The sequence below is a fragment of the Erythrolamprus reginae genome, chromosome Z (genome assembly GCF_031021105.1).
Source record: "Erythrolamprus reginae isolate rEryReg1 chromosome Z, rEryReg1.hap1, whole genome shotgun sequence".
NCBI lineage: Eukaryota > Metazoa > Chordata > Lepidosauria > Squamata > Dipsadidae > Erythrolamprus > Erythrolamprus reginae.
Window position 1 is genome coordinate 9,268,951 of NC_091963.1, and position 20,444 is coordinate 9,289,394.

Here is a 20,444-nt window from a genome sequence, read left to right on the forward strand (position 1 = left end):
CTCATGAACACAGAGCCAGTCACATCTACCTAACCCATTAGAGTGGGGAGGCAAGGAATGTGGGGGATCCGGTCCCCCAAGGCAGTGTTTCCCAACCTTGGCAACTTGAAGATATTTGGACTTCAATTCCCAGAATTCCCCAGCCAGCATTCGCTGGCTGGGGAATTCTGGGAGTTGAAGTCCAAATATCTTCAAGTTGCCAAGGTTGGGAAACACTGCCCTAAAGAATTACATCTGGGGGAGGGGGCAAAAGAAGGACCTTCTCCATAGTGGCTTATCTGGAACATCACATCATCCCCCCCCCCCAAATATTATACTGCCCCCCATTCTAACACTCTTTCGGAAGGCCCTGAAGGTTTTGTGGTTGTCGTTTTTGCCAACAGGCCTGGGGCAGAATGAAGCCCATTAAATGGCTGGTATGTATGTGTATTATCGCCGGGTATGTTGTGAGAGGGAGGTCATGATTTTATTATTTTTGTTTTGTGGTTGTTTCCAACTTTTATTCATCAAACATGAAACTTGGTAAACTGAATGTTTAAAAATGTATCACAAATATTGACTGGCACTGATGGTTGATATGGGTTGCTGCCGGCATCCTAGGCATGGACCAATTATCTTATTAAAATTTATGCTTCAAGTAGCGCACGTCTTTTGCAACTCCGCTGGTGTTATTTCAGGAAGCTGCAATTTCTCGATGTTCTTTGCAAAATTCTTGGATATGGTGGCAAGTACCCCGATGACAATGGGTAATAATGACAGATGTTATTGTTGTTGTTAGTGCTTTAACTGCCTATAAACTGCCTTGAGTCACCATGTGCAAGTAGGCAGTAATATAAATTTTATAAACAATAAATAAACAAACTTGCATACATATATACAAACAGACTTACACTGGTAGTCATCAGCCTACAACCATTACTTTAGTGACCATTCAAAGTTATGGCAATGTTGTAAAAGAGTAATGAGTCCTCGCTTTTATGACCATTGCAGCATCCCACATGGTCACATGATTGCAATTTGGTCATGCATTTACAAATGTTACAGTTCTGAGGTCTTGAGATTACCATGTGTGATTTTCTCAAGCAGTTTCTGTCAAGGAACGTCAATTGCGGAAGTCAGCTTTGTTTAATGTCCCCGTGAATCACTTAACAACTGCAGTGATTTGTTTAACAATCATGGCAAAATTGTTAAGTGATGTCCCCATGACATCACTTAACAACTGCTTTGCTTAGCAATGGAAATTCTGATTGTAAGCTGGATTTGCTTGATGACTACAGTGAGTCACAACAATTGTCACAACAATCGAGTTGTCGAAGCATGGAACTCTTTACCAGACTCTATAGTGTCATCCCCTAACCCCCAAAACTTTACCCCATCTACAGTTGACCACTCCCAATTCCTAAGAGGTCAGTAAGGGGCGTGCATAAGTGCACCAGTGTGCCTTCCGTCCCCTCTTCTAATGTCTCTCTGATACTTCTGCTTGCTCCATGTATATGAATTCTATTATTCCCAATGACTTTTCCTTCTATATCATTCCTGATGTCTTTCCTTCTATTCTTCTATTGATGTATTTTACTATGATTACATCCTCTGAAACCTACACTACGTATTAGACAAAATAAATAAAATAAAATAAAAATAAATAAACAAACAAACAAACAACCACGATAAAAAAGATTGTAAAATTAGAATAGTCATGTGATTACTCCTTTAACAACCATATTGCTTAGTAACAGAAGCCATATGTCAAGGACTACCTGTATGATTTTGTGAGCCGCCCCGAGTCTTCGGAGAGGGGCGGCATACAAATCTAAGTAATAAATAAATAAATGGCTTCTGCAAATAGTACATGTCCAGAATATCTCCGAGACCGCCTTCTGCTGCACGAATCCCAGCGACCGATTAGGTCCCACAGAGTCGGCCTTCTCCGGGTCCCGTCAACTAAACAATGTCGGTTGGCGGGCCCCAGGGGAAGAGCCTTCTCTGTGGTGGCCCCGACTCTCTGGAACCAGCTCCCCCCAGAGATTAGAACTGCCCCTACCCTCCTTGCCTTTCGTAAACTCCTCAAAACCCACCTTTGTCGTCAGGCATGGTGGAATTGAGATATCTCCCCCGGGCCTATATAATTTATGTATGGTATGTTTGTAGGTATGTCTGCTTAAAAACGGGGTTTTCTTAACTACTTTAAATTTTAAATTGTAAATTATTAGATTTGTTATGAATTGTTTTATTAGGTTGTGAGCCGCCCCGAGTCTACGGAAAGGGGCGGCATACAAATCTAATAAATAAATAAATAAATAAATAAATGTCACCTATTCCAAGACTAAAAAATTGGCACATCAAAGATGGAAGACAGGGAAACAGTCTTCAGAGAGATTCACACGAAGTTGACCAAATGCACATGGGTTAATACAACAGATTAAATCCAAACAGGTAATCCTATTCAAGTTACGAAGACACTGAAAAGAGTGACCTATGACAGTTTTCATATTAGCAACCATTGTACCTCATGTTCATATGATCAAAATTCAGATGCTTGGCAACTGTCGTGTATTTGAGATGGCTCCATGACATTCTGACAAGCAAAGTCAATGGGGAAGGCAGATTTACTTAATAACCGTGCCTTCAACTTAAGAACCACAATGATTCATTTAACAACTGTGGTAAGGAAGATCACTTAACTGCCTTGTTCAGCAATGGAAATTTTGTACTTAATTGTGGTCGTAAATTGAGGACTACCTGTAATGGTTGTATCTGCATTCCTTGGCTCAAATAATAAGCTGGATTCGACCTTAAAAGAATAATGGCTAAGCCATTAAATCACTCCTAAGTTTTAGAATAAGGCTAAGCCTACACATTTTAAAAAAGTGCTATCGTGGTAATAAAATAAAACTCCACTTCTACAAAGAAGCCCAAACAGATTTCATGAGAGAATATATTTTGCTTCAATACAGCGCTTGTTCATAATTCGATAAATTTTATTGGAAAAGATTTACCCTTTTGTATAATTTCAATGGATAATTAATTTCTCATTTATGTTTCCTGAGTTTTAAGTAAGCAAGAGAAATGGATGTAAAGGGCCATGTCAGTTTGTAAAAGTAAGACAATAGCTCAACACAACAGGAAGATTTTTTTTTTGACTGAATCAACTTTTTTTTAAAAAAACCTCGAAATGTCTCTCTAGTCGTGTGCCACAATAATTAATCTGTTCTGTTTCCTCCACCTCATTATCAACTCTGCAGATAAAGTGAAGCTTTCTCAAGGTCAAAGCTGTTGTGTTCAAAAGCAGCAGCTGTAATGTTCTTGAGCCAGGGACAGTTTAGAGAAAAAAGAAATCAAAGCTCTCTCCAGTTTAACTAAAGAGACAAGCCATTGAAGGGTTGATTTGCATGGAAAAGGGCTTCATGACACGCACGAGCCTTCTTTGATATCTAAGACCCCAATATTCCTACCACCATTGCCCACTGTGGCTCACCAATTGTCCATGGGGATCTTGAGCAGAAAGAGAAGGCAAGACCCTCCCTTTCCCTTGAACCCCAACAAATGGTACCCAAGGGAATCCTGCCTGCCTCAACCAACATAGAGGCATCATTCGGACATCAGTTTCAATAACCACCAATACACTTGGCATCTATGAATCTGTCTAATCCTGCCTTGAAGCTATCCAGGCTGACAGCTGTCACAACCTCTTCTGGAAGGGAATTCCATAAACCAACGACCCTCTGGGTGAAGAAATATTTCCCTTGATTTGTCTTCACTTTCATACCTATGAGCTTTAGGGAGTGCCCCCTTGTCCTAGTACTGTATTGTGTGATAGAGAATAGAATATTTTCTCTATCCACCTTTTCTATCCCATGCATGATTTTATACACGTTGATCAAGTCACTCCTTAAATGCCGTCTTTCAAGGCTGAAGAGACCAAGGCGTTGCAACCTGGTTTCATAAGGGAGGTGCTCCATTTCTTTGATCATTCTTGTTGCCCTTTTTTGTACCTTTTCCGGTTCCATTATATCCTTTTTTGAGGTGCAGTGACCAGGGTTGTGTGCATGCATGCACGGGAGAGAGATTGTATTTTGGGTGTGGCCCCGCACATGCATGTTATCATGGGCACATGCGCCCTTTTGGCACCCGAGCCAAAAAAAGGTTCGCCATCACTAGCATAGGGTCTCCTGCAACACAAGACAAACTATGCAATGCAAACACTTTTCCAACACAAACTATAAATGGATGGATGGATGGATGGATGGATGGATGGATGGATGGGGAAGAGGACAGACAGACAGACAGACAAATAAATAAATAACACTTCAAATTAATGGTGGCTGCCGATACTCAGCCTTCCTATTTTCTATATCTGTCTATGATATTCTATATCCTAAGATAAAATACAGAAAATAGTATAAGGGCAGACTAGATGGACCATGAGGTCTTTTTCTGCCGTCAGGCCTCTATGTTTCTATGTTTCTATACTTGGAACCCTAAGCCTTACTTGAAAATAAAAATGAGGTTCACAACGAGTGATCAGTTTCTCCCAAAATCCTATCTTCTCCATTTATTTATTCAAAGGATTTAACTGAAGTATTCCAACCCCATGTTGCTCCTGTAGGATCTGCTATATCCTTTTGGGCAGAGCACTTTCCAGATTTGGGGGAGGGGGGGGCTGTAATCGAACGCAATTCTTGCAAGCCAGCTTGTCCTGGGATTGACCTGAAACCTGACCAGGTCATCTAAAGCTATGCCAAGTTTGTTCACGTAGAATGTCAGTCTCCGGTCATTCTAGGACTCAAATGATTATAGAATTAACTACTGGAAAGGAGACAACAGCTTAGATCAGCCCCTCTCCCCCAACCTTTGGGGCACCAGAATGAGTTCCGTGGACAGAGGCTTTTCCATGGACTACGGGAGGGGGTCTGGTTTCACACGCTGCCTGCATCACATGGATAAGGGGCTCCACTTGTTTGCACAGCTGTTTCTGGCATATCACAAACCCCACCCCCCCGCCCGTCCATTGACAATACACCTGCTCTTCTGTAGCAGGCAGATATACAGGATAGTTCTCAATTTATGACAATCAATGAGCCCAACATTTATGTTGTCAGACAAGCTGAGTTTTGCCCCATTCTACAACCTTCTTTGCCACCATTGTTAAGTGAATCTCTGCAATTGATAAGTTAAATACACGGTTGTTAAGTGAATCTGGATTTCCCCATTGACTTTGTTTGTCAGAAGTTTGCAAAAGTGTTGCGTATGGGTTTGATAAATGTAGGGATACCTTGGCAAATTTTAAGATGTGTGGACTTCAATTCCTAGAATTCCCCAGCCAGCCTTGCTTAGGTTGAGAAACATTGCTATAAACAGTTATTTAATAGTTTGAGTAGAGTCTGCAAATATAACCTGAGTACTGCTTTGCAAGTGGGCAACCTGCTGATAGAAACATAGAAACATAGAAGACTGACGGCAGAAAAAGACCTCATGATCCATCTAGTCTGCCCTTATACTACTTTCTGTATTTTATCTTAGGATAGATATATGTTTATCCCAGGCATGTTTAAATTCAGTGACTGTGGATTTACCAACCACGTCTGCTGGAAGTTTGTTCCAAAGATCTACTACCCTTTCAGTAAAATAATATTTTCTCATGTTGCTTTTGATCTTTTCCCCAACTAACTTCAGATTGTGTCCCCTTGTTCTTGTGTTCACTTTCGTATTAAAACACTTCTCTCCTGAACTTTATTTAACCCTTTAACATATTTAAATGTTTCGATCATGTCCCCCCTTTTCCTTCTGTCCTCCAGACTATACAGATTAAGTTCATGAAGTCTTTCCTGATACGTTTTATGCTTAAGACCTTCCACCATTCTTGTAGCCCGTCTTTGGACCCGTTCAATTTTGTCAATATCTTTTTGTAGGTGAGGTGTCCAGAACTGAACACAGTATTCCCAATGTGGTCTCACAAGCACTCTATATAGCGGGATCATAATCTCCCTCTTCCTGCTTGTTATACCTCTAGCTATGCAGCCAAGCATCCTACTTGCTTTCCCTACCGCCTGACTGCACTGTTCACCCATTTTGAGACTGTCAGAAATCACTACCCCTAAATTCTTTTCTTCTGAAGTTTTTGCTAACGCAGAACTGCCAATACAATACTCAGATTGAGGATTCCTTTTCCCCTAGTGCATTATATCTGATATCTACTGAGCTTGTTCATACACACTTCTTTTCTGTGTTCAGACCTGTTGCTACATGTTTCCTGAAATATGATAACTCAAGTGCCAAAGTGATGGGATGGTAACGAAAGAAGAATGGTATCAGGCAGTGATAGTGAACCTTTTTTGGCTCGTGTGATGAAAGGGTGTGTGCACACCCCTACACTCATGCTTTCCATCCGTGCACATGTACAACCCCTGCACTGCAGCCCTGCATATGCAGAGGCCTCACAATGGATTCCTGAGGCCTGGGGACAGTGAACTTCCAGTTGGCCTGCTGGGCCATTTTTCACCACCACCAGGCTTCATGACAGCAAAAACAGTCAAAAAGAAGGCTGGTGCTGACATAGAGAAACACCTCGCATGACCCCCTATAGGGCTCCAATGCCACCTATACAAGGGTATAAGGCAGTGATGGTGAACCTACGGCATGGGTGCCACAGGTGGCATGTGGAGCCATATCTGCTGGCACACAAGCCATTGCCCTAGCTCAGCTCCAATGTGAATGTGTGTGCCGGCCAGCTGATTTTTTATTCACCCAGAGGCTCTGTGAGGGCATTTTCGGCTTCCGGGGAGTCTCCAAGGAGATGTGGGAGGGCATTTTGGCCTCTGGAACCTAGGGAGGGCTAAAAATGAACCTACTGGGCCCACCAGAGATTGGGAAATGGGCTATTTCGGGCCTCCAGAAGGCCTCAGGAGGGGAGGGGAGGGAGGCCATTTTCACTATCCCTAGGCATTGAATTATGGATGCATATGCACATGTACTTTTGGCACCCAAGGAAAAAAAGGTTTGCCATCAGTGGTATAAGGTCTTCTGTTTGAGCAGGGCGTTGTACTAGAAGACCTGGTCTCTTCCAACTCTTTTATTCTGACTGAAAACCAGATCTTTGAGTCTTTTTCTGTCTCTGCACCCTCTTGATGTTTCTGCAAACAAAAATTGGCCTCTGAACATCCTGACAACACAGAAGCTTTTCTATGAATCTTCTTAAAGGTTGGAAAGCAAATTGGAAGAACACTGTAGATCAATAAAGCAAATATTTTGCTGACTAATTGTTCCGCCTTCTACAGAAATCAATACCGGCTTTGATAACTGTTGTAAAAATGTATTGTTAATTGTTTATCCCACCTTTTTCTCTGGAGAGGTCAAAGACTGGACACAATTCTTGTTCCATTCTCTGAAATAATCCACAGACAATAGTTACCGTATTTTTGATGTATAAGGCACACTCCCCTCCTCCCAAAAAGTCGGTGGAAATGGCCTGTAGGTGGTGGGGATAGGCATCAGTGGCGATCCCCACTGTCTGGAATGGACTGAAAACAGGACATGCGGAGACCGAAAATGGAGTGCGCGGAGGCAGCGATAGGCAGCAGCGATCCCCACAGCCTGGAACAGCTGATAGGCGGTATCTTGTACATTTGGTAGAAAACTGCCACCAATCCTATAAAGAGTACTAATATATTTTCTGTCTGGATTTTTTCACATATTTCATCATCACTGCAGGAATGTCCTCAAACTATGGTAAAAGAGACGGTGACTATGATGGGGCATGGCACATAAAAACAGGCAGAGTTCCAATTGATAACCCTACTGTGACACTACCTTGAATATTTTGATCACACACAGGAGATATCCCCGCATCCATGGTTTCATTTGGTCCTGCTAATTGATAAGAGAGGACTCTAAAATTTGGAACTTAGTGCTCTGCTTCCTACGGCTAGAAGCCCAGCAAGCTTCACACTGCAAGATGATTTCTGGAGGAAACAAGAGGCAGGAATTTGGATAATTGAAATTAATCCAGTATCTGACGTTCCAAATCACAGATGCACAAAGATAGCCTTTCAAACTTGCAGTAGGGTGGGTATAATGAATTATTATTATTATTATTATTATTATTATTATTATTATTATTATTATTATTATTATGTCAGTACAACACAGCAAACGAGATCACTATGCTGGATTTCGTATTTCATCACCAGTCGGGCACTTCCCAAGCACCTAGGACTGCGTGATGTAGCGGCGAATTATGTTTGCCGATCCCAGTAAAGCGGCCTTTTGCAATTGACAGATGGAGATTTTGTCAATTCCGATGGTTTTCAAATGTCCGCTGAGATCCTTTGGTACTGTGCCCAGCGTGCCAAGGACCACTGGGACCACTTTGACTGGCTTATGCCAGAGTCGCTGCAGCTCGATTTTTAGATCTTCATATTTCACTAATTTCTCTAGCTGCTTCTCTTCAATCCTCTCCTGGGATTGCGATGTCGATGATCCATGCTTTCTTTTTCTCCACGATCACAATGTCTGGTGTGTTATGCTTCAGAATTCGGTCAGTCTGAAGTCGGAAGTCCCACAGTAGTTTTGCTTGCTTATTTTCGACCACTTTTTCGGGCTTATGATCCCACCAGTTCTTTGCCATTATTACTATTATTACTATTACTATTACTATTATTATTATTATTATTATTATTTCTTTTATTCATTAAACATGAAACTTAGTCAACTGAACATTTAAAGATGTGTCATAAATATCTGGTGCTAATGATTGATACAGGTTGCTGCCAGCATCCTAGGTAGCCACCAAGTACCTTCTTAAATTATAAGATGTTCCGAGTAGCACAGTTTTTTGCCGTTCCTCTGGTATTATTGCAGAAAGTTGAAATTTCTTGATATGTTTTGTAAACTTCTTGGACATGGTACCAAGTGCCCTGATGACAGTGGGTATCACAGTTACATGTTTCATCCTTAACCTTGTATTTTCGATGGCCAGGTCACGATATTTCATGATTTTTTTCCAGTTCTTTTTCTTCCACTCTGGCATCTCCTGGTACAGCAATATCAATAAACTGTACTTTCCGGCCCTCGATACCTGACGTGTTGTGTTCCAAATGATGATCTGCCTGTATTTGAAAGTCCTACAAGAGCTTCACTATCTCATTTTTGGTAACTTTTTCCACTTTATGCTCTTATCACTTTTCGGATATAGGTATGTCGTATTTTTTACATAATGACCAGTGGACTAATTTATTATTACTGAATATAAATTTAAACAAATTTATTGTTGTTGTTGTTTGTCATCATCATCACTATCATTATCATTATTACTCACAAAAAACAGTAATACATAGCAAATATATATGCTGGATTTTTGTATCATAATATCACAAGTCAAACACTTTCCAAGTGTCTAGGACTGTGTGATGTATTTTCATATGATCCGTGCAGATCCAAGTAGGGTGGCCTTTTGCAATTGACAGATCATGATTTTGTCAATGTTTATTGTTTTCAAATTATATTGTTGTTGTTGCTGCTGCTGTTGTTGTTGTTGTTATTATTATTATTGTTGTTGTTATTATTATTATAATGATGCCCAACTTTGCTCCTATCTATTAATTTCAAAAGCTGGAGTCTATTTACTTATTACTAAATGACTTTCCCACCCCAGGAAAATACAGAGAAAAGCCATCTTGGAACATCCAAGAAAAATACTCTCAGCCCAGACTCTTAAAAATTGAGCCGCAGCACATCCTTGGATTTGGGGTTGAGTTAGCAGTTGGGTGTCAGCACAAGAAGAGATATCATTTTGTAATCACTGTCGAGCTGAACTGGAAGTCCTTCAGATGTTTTCACAGCTGCAAAGGCATCCTCCTCTCGGTGTTGATGTTTTCGCTCTTGCATCTTTTTGAAAGTGTCCTTCAACATATCTCTGAACAAATGGGGCCTCTTTAAAGGGTACATGTTATGCCACCCTGCTTGGAAACCTCTTCCCAAATTGTGTTCTCTAGTATAGCAGTGGCCTACGATTGTAACATCCACAGGCCCTTGTTTTCATACCCACTAGGCAGCGATAATCACCCGGGGACGCAAAATACCTGAATGACCCCCAGATTCCACCCCTAGTGGGCATTTGGTGAACTTGCACTTCATTATATTATATGTTATATATGTTGTACTGTATATTATATTGTATGTTATATATTATAATGTTATATAATAATAATAATAATAATAATAATAATAATAATAATAATATATTATAATAATATAATGTTATATATGTTATATATATTATATTTCCTATGTAGCTTCTGCTCCGGTAATCTCACGCTACTAACCAGAGCATACAAAACTTTCGCTAGACCAATTCTTGAATACAGCTCATCTGTCTGGAACCCACACCATATTTTGGACATTTAGAAAATGTCCAGAGATACTTTACTAGAAGAGCCCTCCACTCCTCCACTCGCAACAGAAGACCCTATGCAAATAGACTCACAGTCCTAAATTTAGAAAGCTTAGAATTACGTCGCCTTAAACACAATCTAAGCCTAGCCCATAAAACCATCTGCTACAACGTCCTTCCTGTCAACGACAACTTCAGCTTCAACCACAACAGCACTCCAGCACACAACAGATACAAACTTAAAGTAAACTGCTCTAAACTCAATTGCAGGAAATATGACTTTAGTAACCAAGTAGTTGATGCATGGAACGCCCACGGAAAGGGGCGGCATACAAATCTAATAAATAATAATAATAATTACCAGACTATGTAGTATCATCCCCTAACCCCCAAAGCTTTACCCTTAGACTATCCATTGCTACCTCTCCTGATTGCTAAGAGGTGAGTAAGGGGCGTGCATAAGTGCACCAGCGTGCCTTCCGTCCCCTATCCGAATGTTTCTTTTTCACTAGTATCATGTACATGAATGTTATTACTGTATATCTTTGCATACCACCAATATGTACTTGACAAAACAAACAAACAAATAAATAAAATAAATAAAAATCAAAAGTTAAACCTCAAGCCCATACTCAACCTTACTTTTTGCAAATAATTTGAATTTCAAATAAAATGTAAAAGGAAAATGCCATGTGGCAAACTAAAGCACCAGAACCATCACTCTTGCTACCAATGCCCACAGAAATCACTTGGGCTCCACCAACAATCTGAAAAATTAAAAAGCGTTAGTTGCTATGCGCCAAAGCCTATTTGCAAAGGGACCTTCTCTCCAGAAAAGCAGAAGATAAGTTGGGGATTGGCAGTGATTATCCTGACGTTAGAGCTGTTTGAATAAAGGGATGTTTTGTGACTGGCTATACACACTGACTATCTTTTAATGCTATCATGCAATATGTGGGTAACCTTGGGAGAAAAAGAGAAGAAATGTTGCCTAGGAAGCAACCAGAGAAAAAGAAGCAGGAGCTGGCAGTGGCCTAACAATCAGAGGAAGAAACTTAGAAAGGACCGATCCTAACGGACCCGGCGGTTAAAAATGCATCATGTGACCAGAGGGATTCTGCAATGGTCATAACTTTGAAAATTGGTCATAAGTCACTTTTTCCGCTGCCATTGTGGTCATTAAACGAATGGTTGTAAGTTGAGGACTACCTGTACTGTATGTTTTGGATTCCATCAGCTAGCACAGGGGTCAACTTCCTGGGAATTCTGGAAGTTGGAGACCCCTGAGCTAGGAGACCAAGGTGAACCAGAAGGTTACAACACTATCTCTGAGAAAAAAACTTTTAGTTTTTCACTCACAGCCTCACTTATTCCCATCTCCATTTCATCTCATTGCTACAGCTAGTTTGCCTTAATAAAGCCCGTATAGAAAAGCATTCTCAATTCTGAAATGCTATCCTAACAAATTACTCCTTTCTAACTAGATGTGCATTTTTGCTGCGATAGATACACACATATGCCATTATGAGGTAACAAAGGGCAGCACTTATATCAATGCAAGCATTTTTCCACAAATGAAACATAGAAACATAGAAGACTGACGGCAGAAAAAGACCTCATGGTCCATCTAGTCTGCCCTTATACTATTTTCTGTATTTTATCTTAGGACGGATGTATGTTTATCCCAGGCATGTTTAAATTCAGTGACTGTGGATTTATCTACCACGTCTGCTGGAAGTTTGTTCCAAGGATCTACTACTCTTTCAGTAAAATAATATTTTCTCATGTTGCTTTTGATCTTTCCCCCAACTAACTTCAGATTGTGTTTCCTTGTTCTTGTGTTCACTTTCCTTTTAAAAACACTTCCCTCTTGGACCTTGTTTAACCCTTTAATATATTTAAATGTTTCGATCATGTCCCCCCTTTTCCTTCTGTCCTCCAGACTATACAGATTGAGTTCATAAGAAGGACAATATCATACATCTTGTGTTTTTGGATCCTGCAAAACATACATTTTTGTACACATTTCCTATTTCTTTATTCGGTAATAGCATTATCAAATTTGAAACATCACAATAAGCTGTCTTTTAAGCAAACCATTTCTCTCATAGCAAGTGCTTTGCTTCTTTTCTCATATTCCTTTTGTTTCAAATGATAGTGGTAGCTTTTAGTTAGCTCAATTTTGCTGGAAAACTAACAAAATCACCTGCCTGCTCTCCCTCCTCACCCCCTTTGAAATTAGAAACAACATTTCGCCACCCCTAATCCTGAGATACTACAATCATTCTCTCAGTATCTTCTCAAAAACTATAAAAAGTTTCTATAGACAAAACAATCTCTGCCTGCTTCTAATATCGTGCTGATACTAAACTTCTTGTTTTCTTTGCTTTCTCTTCAAAACAGAAGAGGATTCCAGGGAAACTAAGCAGAATAACTGGCCAAAAGAGGAAACTGAATAAATGAATTCTTCCTGAGAGTCCTGGGGTAGTCTAGTTGCATCTTAACCAAGTAATAAGCAGTCAAACTCTGCTTAGCTCTGCTAGCCTGGCCAAGGTTTCCTATGTGCTGAGTTCCACACTAATATTAATACTATTATTCAGACATTTCAACCAGACTATAATTGGCCAAGTCACGTAATATTTAGCTGCAGCTAGAACAGTCAGGTGCCGAGTTCCGGTAGGAAAAATATACACACAGCTCCAGCAAACCAGCATGCAGGCATGTGCGTTGGCGTAAGATCTGGCTTCTGCACATGCGCAGGAAGCCAAATTTTGCACCAGGACGCTTGCATGCACAAGATTTCTCTGATTTGGGGCATTTTTTTTGCTTCCGCGCATGTGCAGAAGCAAAGAAATGACCAAAAATTGCCAAAATCTCACACATGCGAGCGTACTCGCACATGAGATTTGGCTTCTGCGAATGTGCAGGAAACAGAATCTCATGCCAATCTGCACACCTGCACCCACTGGATGCACCTGCATGCCGGCTTCCAGTAGCGCACCAATGGCGCCAGCGACAGGCAGCCCTTTCCTGTGGGTTGCTGCCAATTCGGACTAGTTCACCCGAACCAGTAGTGGAAATTTTCCCCCACTCACCAAACCGACAGCAATGCCCATTGGCCACACCCCCGAATCAGTCCTCCGGTCACCGCTCCTTGAAAGTGGATGGCAAAGAACTCTCTGCACATGTGCAAAGAACTCTCTGCGCAGTCACAAAGGGTCATTTTCCCGACGTGAAAAGCACATTGAACCAGTAGGGAAGATAAGTGGAACCCACCCCTGGGCTGGCCACGGCCACAGATCTAACAATCTGGAGTCATTTTGCAATAGGTCCTATTAAAGTGCCACACTAAACGTTTTCAGCAAAGTTATATTATGAAATTTAAAATAAAGCAAAATGGAACTTAAATCTTTGGCTGTAAAAAAAAAAAAAGATCTAAGCCTTAAAATCTGTGTTGTGAACATCTACATCACTGTTTCTTCCAAGTGTGATCAGTTAAGCCCTGGAATCCCACAGAACGCCCTTAGGGAATTATAGAAATGAACTGTTTTGCCAGGTATTGAAAATATTTGCAAAAATTTAAAACAATGGCATTCTTTTCATTGCTATTTTTGTTTGTTAAAGAACAGGGTTTTTTAATGAAACATTTTAAGCTAATACCTAATGAGCTAAATATTATTACTTTAACTTATTCTAAATATCCTAAATTCTGCATACATTTTAATTTTTAATTTGGTAAATATAGATGACTATAATAACCCATACAAAGTAAAGCTCTTTTAGGATCCTCCATAAAATACGAAAAAGTTTTGAAAGCAAAAACATCTTAAGAAACTTTTATCTAGATGGACACCAGATGGTAGTGATGAGTTAGAGTTTTCTGTACCCCTTTCTTGTCCTCTACTAGTCCTCAAAATATCTGTAATGTGCATCCACAGTTCTTCCTAAGAATCCCCATTTAGGTTATGCCTCTTGAATGTCCCTTCCTCAAATCAAGAAGACATTAGACCAGTCTCAACCTTGGCAATTCAAAGATGTGTGGACCAACTCCAAGAATTCCTCAACCAGAAAGATGACAGGGGAATTCTGGAGGTTGAAGTTCACACATCATCAAGCTTCCAAGGTTGAAAAACACTGCACTAGTAGAGACACTTCCCAGTCCTGCCCGAAAACCGGCAAAGTTTGCCTACCTAAAAGGCCATGAGGTTCCGATTTGCGCCTCTCCGAACTCCTGCCTTGATCCTTTCGTTTCTTATTCCCCCGCAGGCTGCCAAACCGCTTCATGGGCTCAGTCACTAGCAGCTGTCAATCATAACCTTGGTTCCAAGCAAAAAAAATCCAGCCCGCAGGTAGAGCAGAGGGTAGGGAGAAAGGTACCCGTCGAAGATGTCAAAACAGAGCAGTGGGGAAAATTCTATCAGTCTGTCGAGGATGAAGAGGATGAAGCAAACCAAAGATGGCCAATTGTTCTCCAATTCCTTCAATGTAAGCCCGCAGAAATTTAAAAGCAGAAAGTTTTTAGCGAGATTCCGTCCAGAATGGGTCCTTCCCAATGCCAGTCCCAAGTAACTCCACCAGCATCTCTGGATGCCCTGGGCAGCTGCACAAACCCAGCTAACTCACAACAGTCTGCGCTTAAAATCCCTGCTAACTCTGAACGGAGAAGACGCAGCAACTCTGGAGGGTAGAAGGCATGCCCAAGCAGACCGGCTTCAAGGGAAAATGGGTTATGATGACCAGGTTGATCTGCGGCTTGCCTCTTTTTATTTAAAAGCCTGCCCGGTGCACGAGATTGCTAGAAGGGAACGACCATGTGCAGTTCAGCGTGATGTCTCTTTAAAAAAGTCTGTAAAAGGAAACCACGCTTTTAGAGCAGACAATCCTTGGCACCCACTGGCTGGAGCACATTCCCATTATGACATCATGCAACTATTTTGATTCATGTCTCCGAGCTCTCAAGTGGAGCTGCTCTGGATAAACCTAAGACCTGCCAAGCCCCCTCGGCAGCTGAGTGACAAGCCGGTTAATGGGGAACAAGATGCTGTAATTTCACCTGGAACAATTGAGGAAGAGAAAAGAGGGAGGAAGAGGAGGAGGAGGTGGTGCTATGCTGATGAATACTTTTCTCAAAAACATTCTAGTCTAAGCATCGCCCACAAGATCTAAGTATTGCCCACAAGTATCATATGCTGCAACATCCTGCCTGTCGGCGACTACTTCAGCTTCAACCACAACAACACAAGAGCACACAACAGATTTATACTTAATATTAACCGCTCCAAACTTGACTGTAAAAAATATGACTTCAGTAACCGAGTTGTCGAAGCGTGGAACTCATTACCGGACTCTATAGTGTCATCCCCAAACCCCCAACACTTTACCCTTAGATTATCTATGTTTGACCTATCCAGATTCCTAAGAGGTCAGTAAGGGGCGAGTACAAGTGCACCAGAGTGCCTTCCGTCCCCTGTCCTATTGCTCTCTATATCTCCTATACCTTTCTTCTATTCCTATATCTTTTCTTCTATTCTTTCATTGATATGTTCTATTCCTATATCTTCTCTTCTCTTCTTTCTTAGATATATTTTACTATGAGTATATCCTCTATAACCTTCATCATGTATTTTACTATGTGTATACCCACTAAAACCCTCATTGTGTATTGGACAAAGTCAATCAATAAAAAAATAAATAAAATATCTTATACAAAGGGTGTCCAGGGGAAAAGTATTTTGAAATTCTCTGATATTTCCCTGATATTCCCCTGTTACTAGCGATCTAGTTAAGACGCGGTCATAGATGACGTCATACCAAACGGCTAAGCCGTGGAGAAATATCGGTAGCTGAGAAAGCAAGTTGTTGCCACAGTTATGCTCATTTTTGCTTGACTCTGCCAGGCAGCACGATCCGATCTCTTTTTTTTTACATGATGTTTCCAGACTTTTAAACATTTTAATACAGTTTGTCCCCCCCCCCCCCCGGATTTATTTCATTTTTTTCACAAATTCCCTGATAATTCCATGATTTTCCTATTTTCCAGATTTGCTGGACACCCTGTATATATTCTCCAAAATAGAAGAAATCTACTCAGCGGCTGGATCTGTCCAATTAGTCAATTGTCCACAAGTAAGTAGACTGACACAAACCCACCAGCTCAACCCGGGGGGGGGGGATTTCAAGGTTTTAAGTGAGGGCAAAAGGTGGCCCCTCTCTTGATGACTGACCCAGCAGACGAAATGCAGAACTAAATAAAACATTGCAATAATAATAATAATAATAATAATAATAATAATAATAATAATAATAAATGTATTGTCATTGTCAAAAACAACGAATTGTCATTGGCAATGAAAGTCGTGTGACACCCAGAGACCAGTCCCACCATACATAAAATCAGAATAGGTAAATTTAAAAATAAAATGAAAAATAGAATAAAAAATAGAACAAATGTCCCACCCACTACAAATTCCCCACCCTGAACCACTCAACCATCTACATCAGAGGTCCCCAACCGCCGGTCCGCGGACCGGCACCGGGCCGTTGGGGGTTTTCAGCCGGTCCGCGGCGCCAGGGCCCCCTCGGCCTTTCCGCACCACCAGCGGCGCTCCCCCCGCCAGCCAGCCAAGCCCCGCGCCCGCCGGAACCGGCTCCTCGCTCTCCCCCCGCCGCCCACCGCGTTTGCAGGAGGTGGGGAGGGTCGGGCGGCCTGCCAAGGCCAGGAGGGACGCCGCTGCCCCCCCCTTCCCTCTCTCTGCCCGCCGCTGCGCCTCCTTGACGCCGAGAGGAAATGCCGGCAAAGGCTTTTCTCAGCGGAGGTCTTCAATGTCGGGGGCGCACGGGCGGTTGCACGCGCTCCCTATCTCCCTGCTAGCCCACTCGGAGTATTCAAAATAAGAAAAACCTTTGCCGGCGAAGGCTTTTCTTATTTTGAATATTCCGAGTGGGCTAGCAGGGAGATAGGGAGCGCGTGCAACCGCCTGTGCGCCCCCGACATTGAATATCACCTTCGCCGGCCCCACCTCTCCTGCAAACCCCCTTGCTGAGAGCCCGGGGCGAAAGTGCTCTCGCAAAGGTGAGGCGGGCAGGGCGTGCGCGCGTCACCGCTGAGAAGAACGGAGAACGAGAGTGAGTGATAGCAACAGACAGCAAGAAAGTGAGAAAGAGAGAGTGAGAGAAAGGGGGGAGAGAAAGAGATAGCAAGAGAGAGAACAAGAGAGAGAAAGAGCGTGAGAAAGAAAACAAGAAAGAGAGAGAGAGAGAAAGCAAAAGAGACAGAAAGAAAACAAGAGAGAGAAAGTGAGAAGAGAGAGAAAGAGGGGGAGAGAGAGAGAAAGAGAGGGAGAGGGAGAAAGAGAGAGGGAGAGGGGGGAGAGATAGCAAGAGAGGGAGAGAGAGAAAGAGAGGGAAAGGGGGGAGAGATAGCAAGAGAGGGAGAGAGAGAAAGAGAGAGGGAAAGGGGAGAGAGGGGGGAGAGAAAGAGAGAGGGAGAGAGAGAGGAGATAAAGGAAGAGGAGAGAGAAAGGAAGAGAAAGAAAGAGGGATAGAAAGAGAGAGAGAGAGTGAGAGATGCTCAGTGAGCCTTTCTTTGAAGTTGCCTTTCTTTCTCTTTCTTGCTTTCTTTCTTGCTCTTTTTCTTTCTCTCTTTTACCTTCCCTTCCTCTATTTCTTCTTTTCTTTCTCCTTCCTACCTTCTTCCCTTACTCTCCCCTTTCATAAGTTTCCTTGCTTCCTTCCTCTGTTCCTGTCCCTTCCCCCCTTCTTTCTTTCTTTCTTTCCTTCCTTCCTTTCCTCCCTCCATTTCTTGCTTTCCTTTTCCTTCCTCCCTTCTTTCCTCCCTCATTCCCTTCTTTCACTCCTTCCTCTCTTACTCTCCCCTTTCACACCTTTCCTTGCTTCCTTTGCACCCTTCTTCTGTTCCTGTCCCTTCCCTCTTTCCTTCCTTCCTTCCCACCCTCCGTCCATTCATTCACCCATTCCTCTCTTGATCGCCCCTTTTACGGCGCCGCTGACAGCTAGCTCCCCCCCCCCCCGGGCCATGGAAAACTGGTCTAGCTTAAAGCCGGTCCCTGGTGCAAAAAAGGTTGGGGACCTCTGATCTACATGACAAACCGAGTAATATTGTCCAACAGTTCACTGATGGTGACCCTTTAGTTCGTTGTTAAGTGTGAGTACAGCCCTGGGATAAAAACTATTCAGGAAACGTGTGGTCCGCGTTCTAGTTGTTCTGTCTGCCATTCAGCTTGGAGTGATCCAGACAGGATAAAATTTATATCATCTGATTCTCTTCTGTTTCGTTGTAGGGCAATATCTCATGTTGAATTTTGCTTTACTAAACTTGTAGGGGCAAGAGGTAGAGAGAGCTGATGGTCTGGGAGCAGAATGACTACACAGAGTAGTTACAGCCACCCAGTAATTATAGGGTGAGTTGTTCCCAACTAAAAACCAATGGGATTTTGTAAAAGAATTGCGTCCAAGATGAGTAAATAGCAAGCAAGAGTCATAATAATTGACAGTGAAGCCAGCTGTCTTTAGACATTTAAATATAGGGTTCGCTAATCCATTAAACATTTTGATAATCTGGGTAGAATGAGCTAGCCAGATAATCTTCCATAGACACCATCATTATACAGTTGAGTCAAAAGGGGCCACAAGGTTTAATTGCATCTCACAGAAATCAACAACTCTTTGATATATTTCTGTTTTTTAATTGTCTAAAGAGACAGTAAACTTCTTACTGAGTCTTGGGGGTGGTCAATCTTAAACTTGCCATGATAAATGTAAAACAGATAACGGAAAAGCGGCAGCAAGAAAGGATAAAAAATTGTGACATGCCCATCCTCATTGCTAAATGGAGCATGGTCAGTTTTTCACTTACATCTTTTCCCACTTATTTCTATGCCTTTTGCAGCCAATCCCATTTTAAAGTAGTTCATATAAATGAACCTTGTCTCTATTTCCCTCGTGTTAGGATAACGTTACTTTAAAGAAGGAGAAGGAAGAGAAAGAGAAGGTAGAAAAGGAGGAGGAAGAGAAGAGGTAGTGATGAGGAGCTGCTGATACAGTCCGACAGAGGAATCATTGAGTCTGTCATCTGCACCTCTATAACTGTCTGGTTTGGTTCTGCAACCCAACAAGACCGACACAGACTTCAGAGGAGAATCAGAACTGCAGAAAAAACAATGGCTGCCAACCTGCCTTCCATTGAGGACCTGTATACTGCACAGCCGCCCCGAGTCTATGGAGAGGGGCGGCATACAAATCTAATAAATAATAATAATAATGAGTCAAAAAGAGGGCTGTGAAAATATTTACTGACCCCTCACATCCTAGACATAAACTGTTTTAACTCCTACCCACAAAACGTCGCTACAGAGCATTGCACACCAAGACAACCCAGACACAAGAATAGTTTTCCCCGAATGCCATCACTCTGCTAAACAAATAATTCCCTCAACACTATCAAACTATTTACTAAGTCTGTACTACTATTACTACTAATTATTTTCTCTTCATTCCTACACCCATTTCTTCCCACTAATGACTGTATGATTGTAACTTGTTGCTTGCATCCTTAAGATTTTTATTAATATTGATTGTTTCCTCATTGGTTATTTGATTCCTATAATCATTAACTGTTGTACCTCATGATTCTTGACAAATGTATCTTTTTCTTTTATGTACACTGAGAGCATATGCACCAAGACAAATTCCTTGTGTGTCCAATCACACTTGGCCAATAAAGAATTCTATTCTATTCTATTCTATTCTATTCCGTTCCACTCCATTCCATAATATAAGGGCTCCCGCTTCATCAGGAGGTTAGACTAGAAGACCTCCAAAATCCCCTACAGCCCCATTATTCTGTGATTTAATAACCATACTCACCAGCAATTACAAATATTGGCTTTAGTAACTGGTTCATATATCAGCATTATTCATGGTTTTCTTGACTGGGCTGAGATGAGACTCTTTGGTTTGATTCACATGCCGGATGCTAAGCCATAAACCATGTTTCTGGAAATCCCCCTACCTCAGTTGAAGCATCATCCCAACCAGA

General features: G+C 41.8%; 1 protein-coding gene across 3 annotated transcripts in view; it reads right to left on the reverse strand.

Moving 5' to 3' along the window:
* Positions 1-20,444, reverse strand: part of PRKAG2 (protein kinase AMP-activated non-catalytic subunit gamma 2) — a 247,892-nt gene that overhangs the window by 112,709 nt on the left and 114,739 nt on the right. Inside the window, exon 1 of one of the 3 annotated variants that reach the window (XM_070728767.1) lies at positions 14,578-14,677. The exons of the other annotated variants lie outside the window; for them this stretch is intronic. Coding sequence (XP_070584868.1) covers positions 14,578-14,671 — 94 coding nt within the window. The 5' untranslated portion in view covers positions 14,672-14,677. Of the gene's footprint in view, positions 1-14,577; positions 14,678-20,444 lie in introns of those variants that run through there. 3 annotated transcript variants of the gene reach the window in all.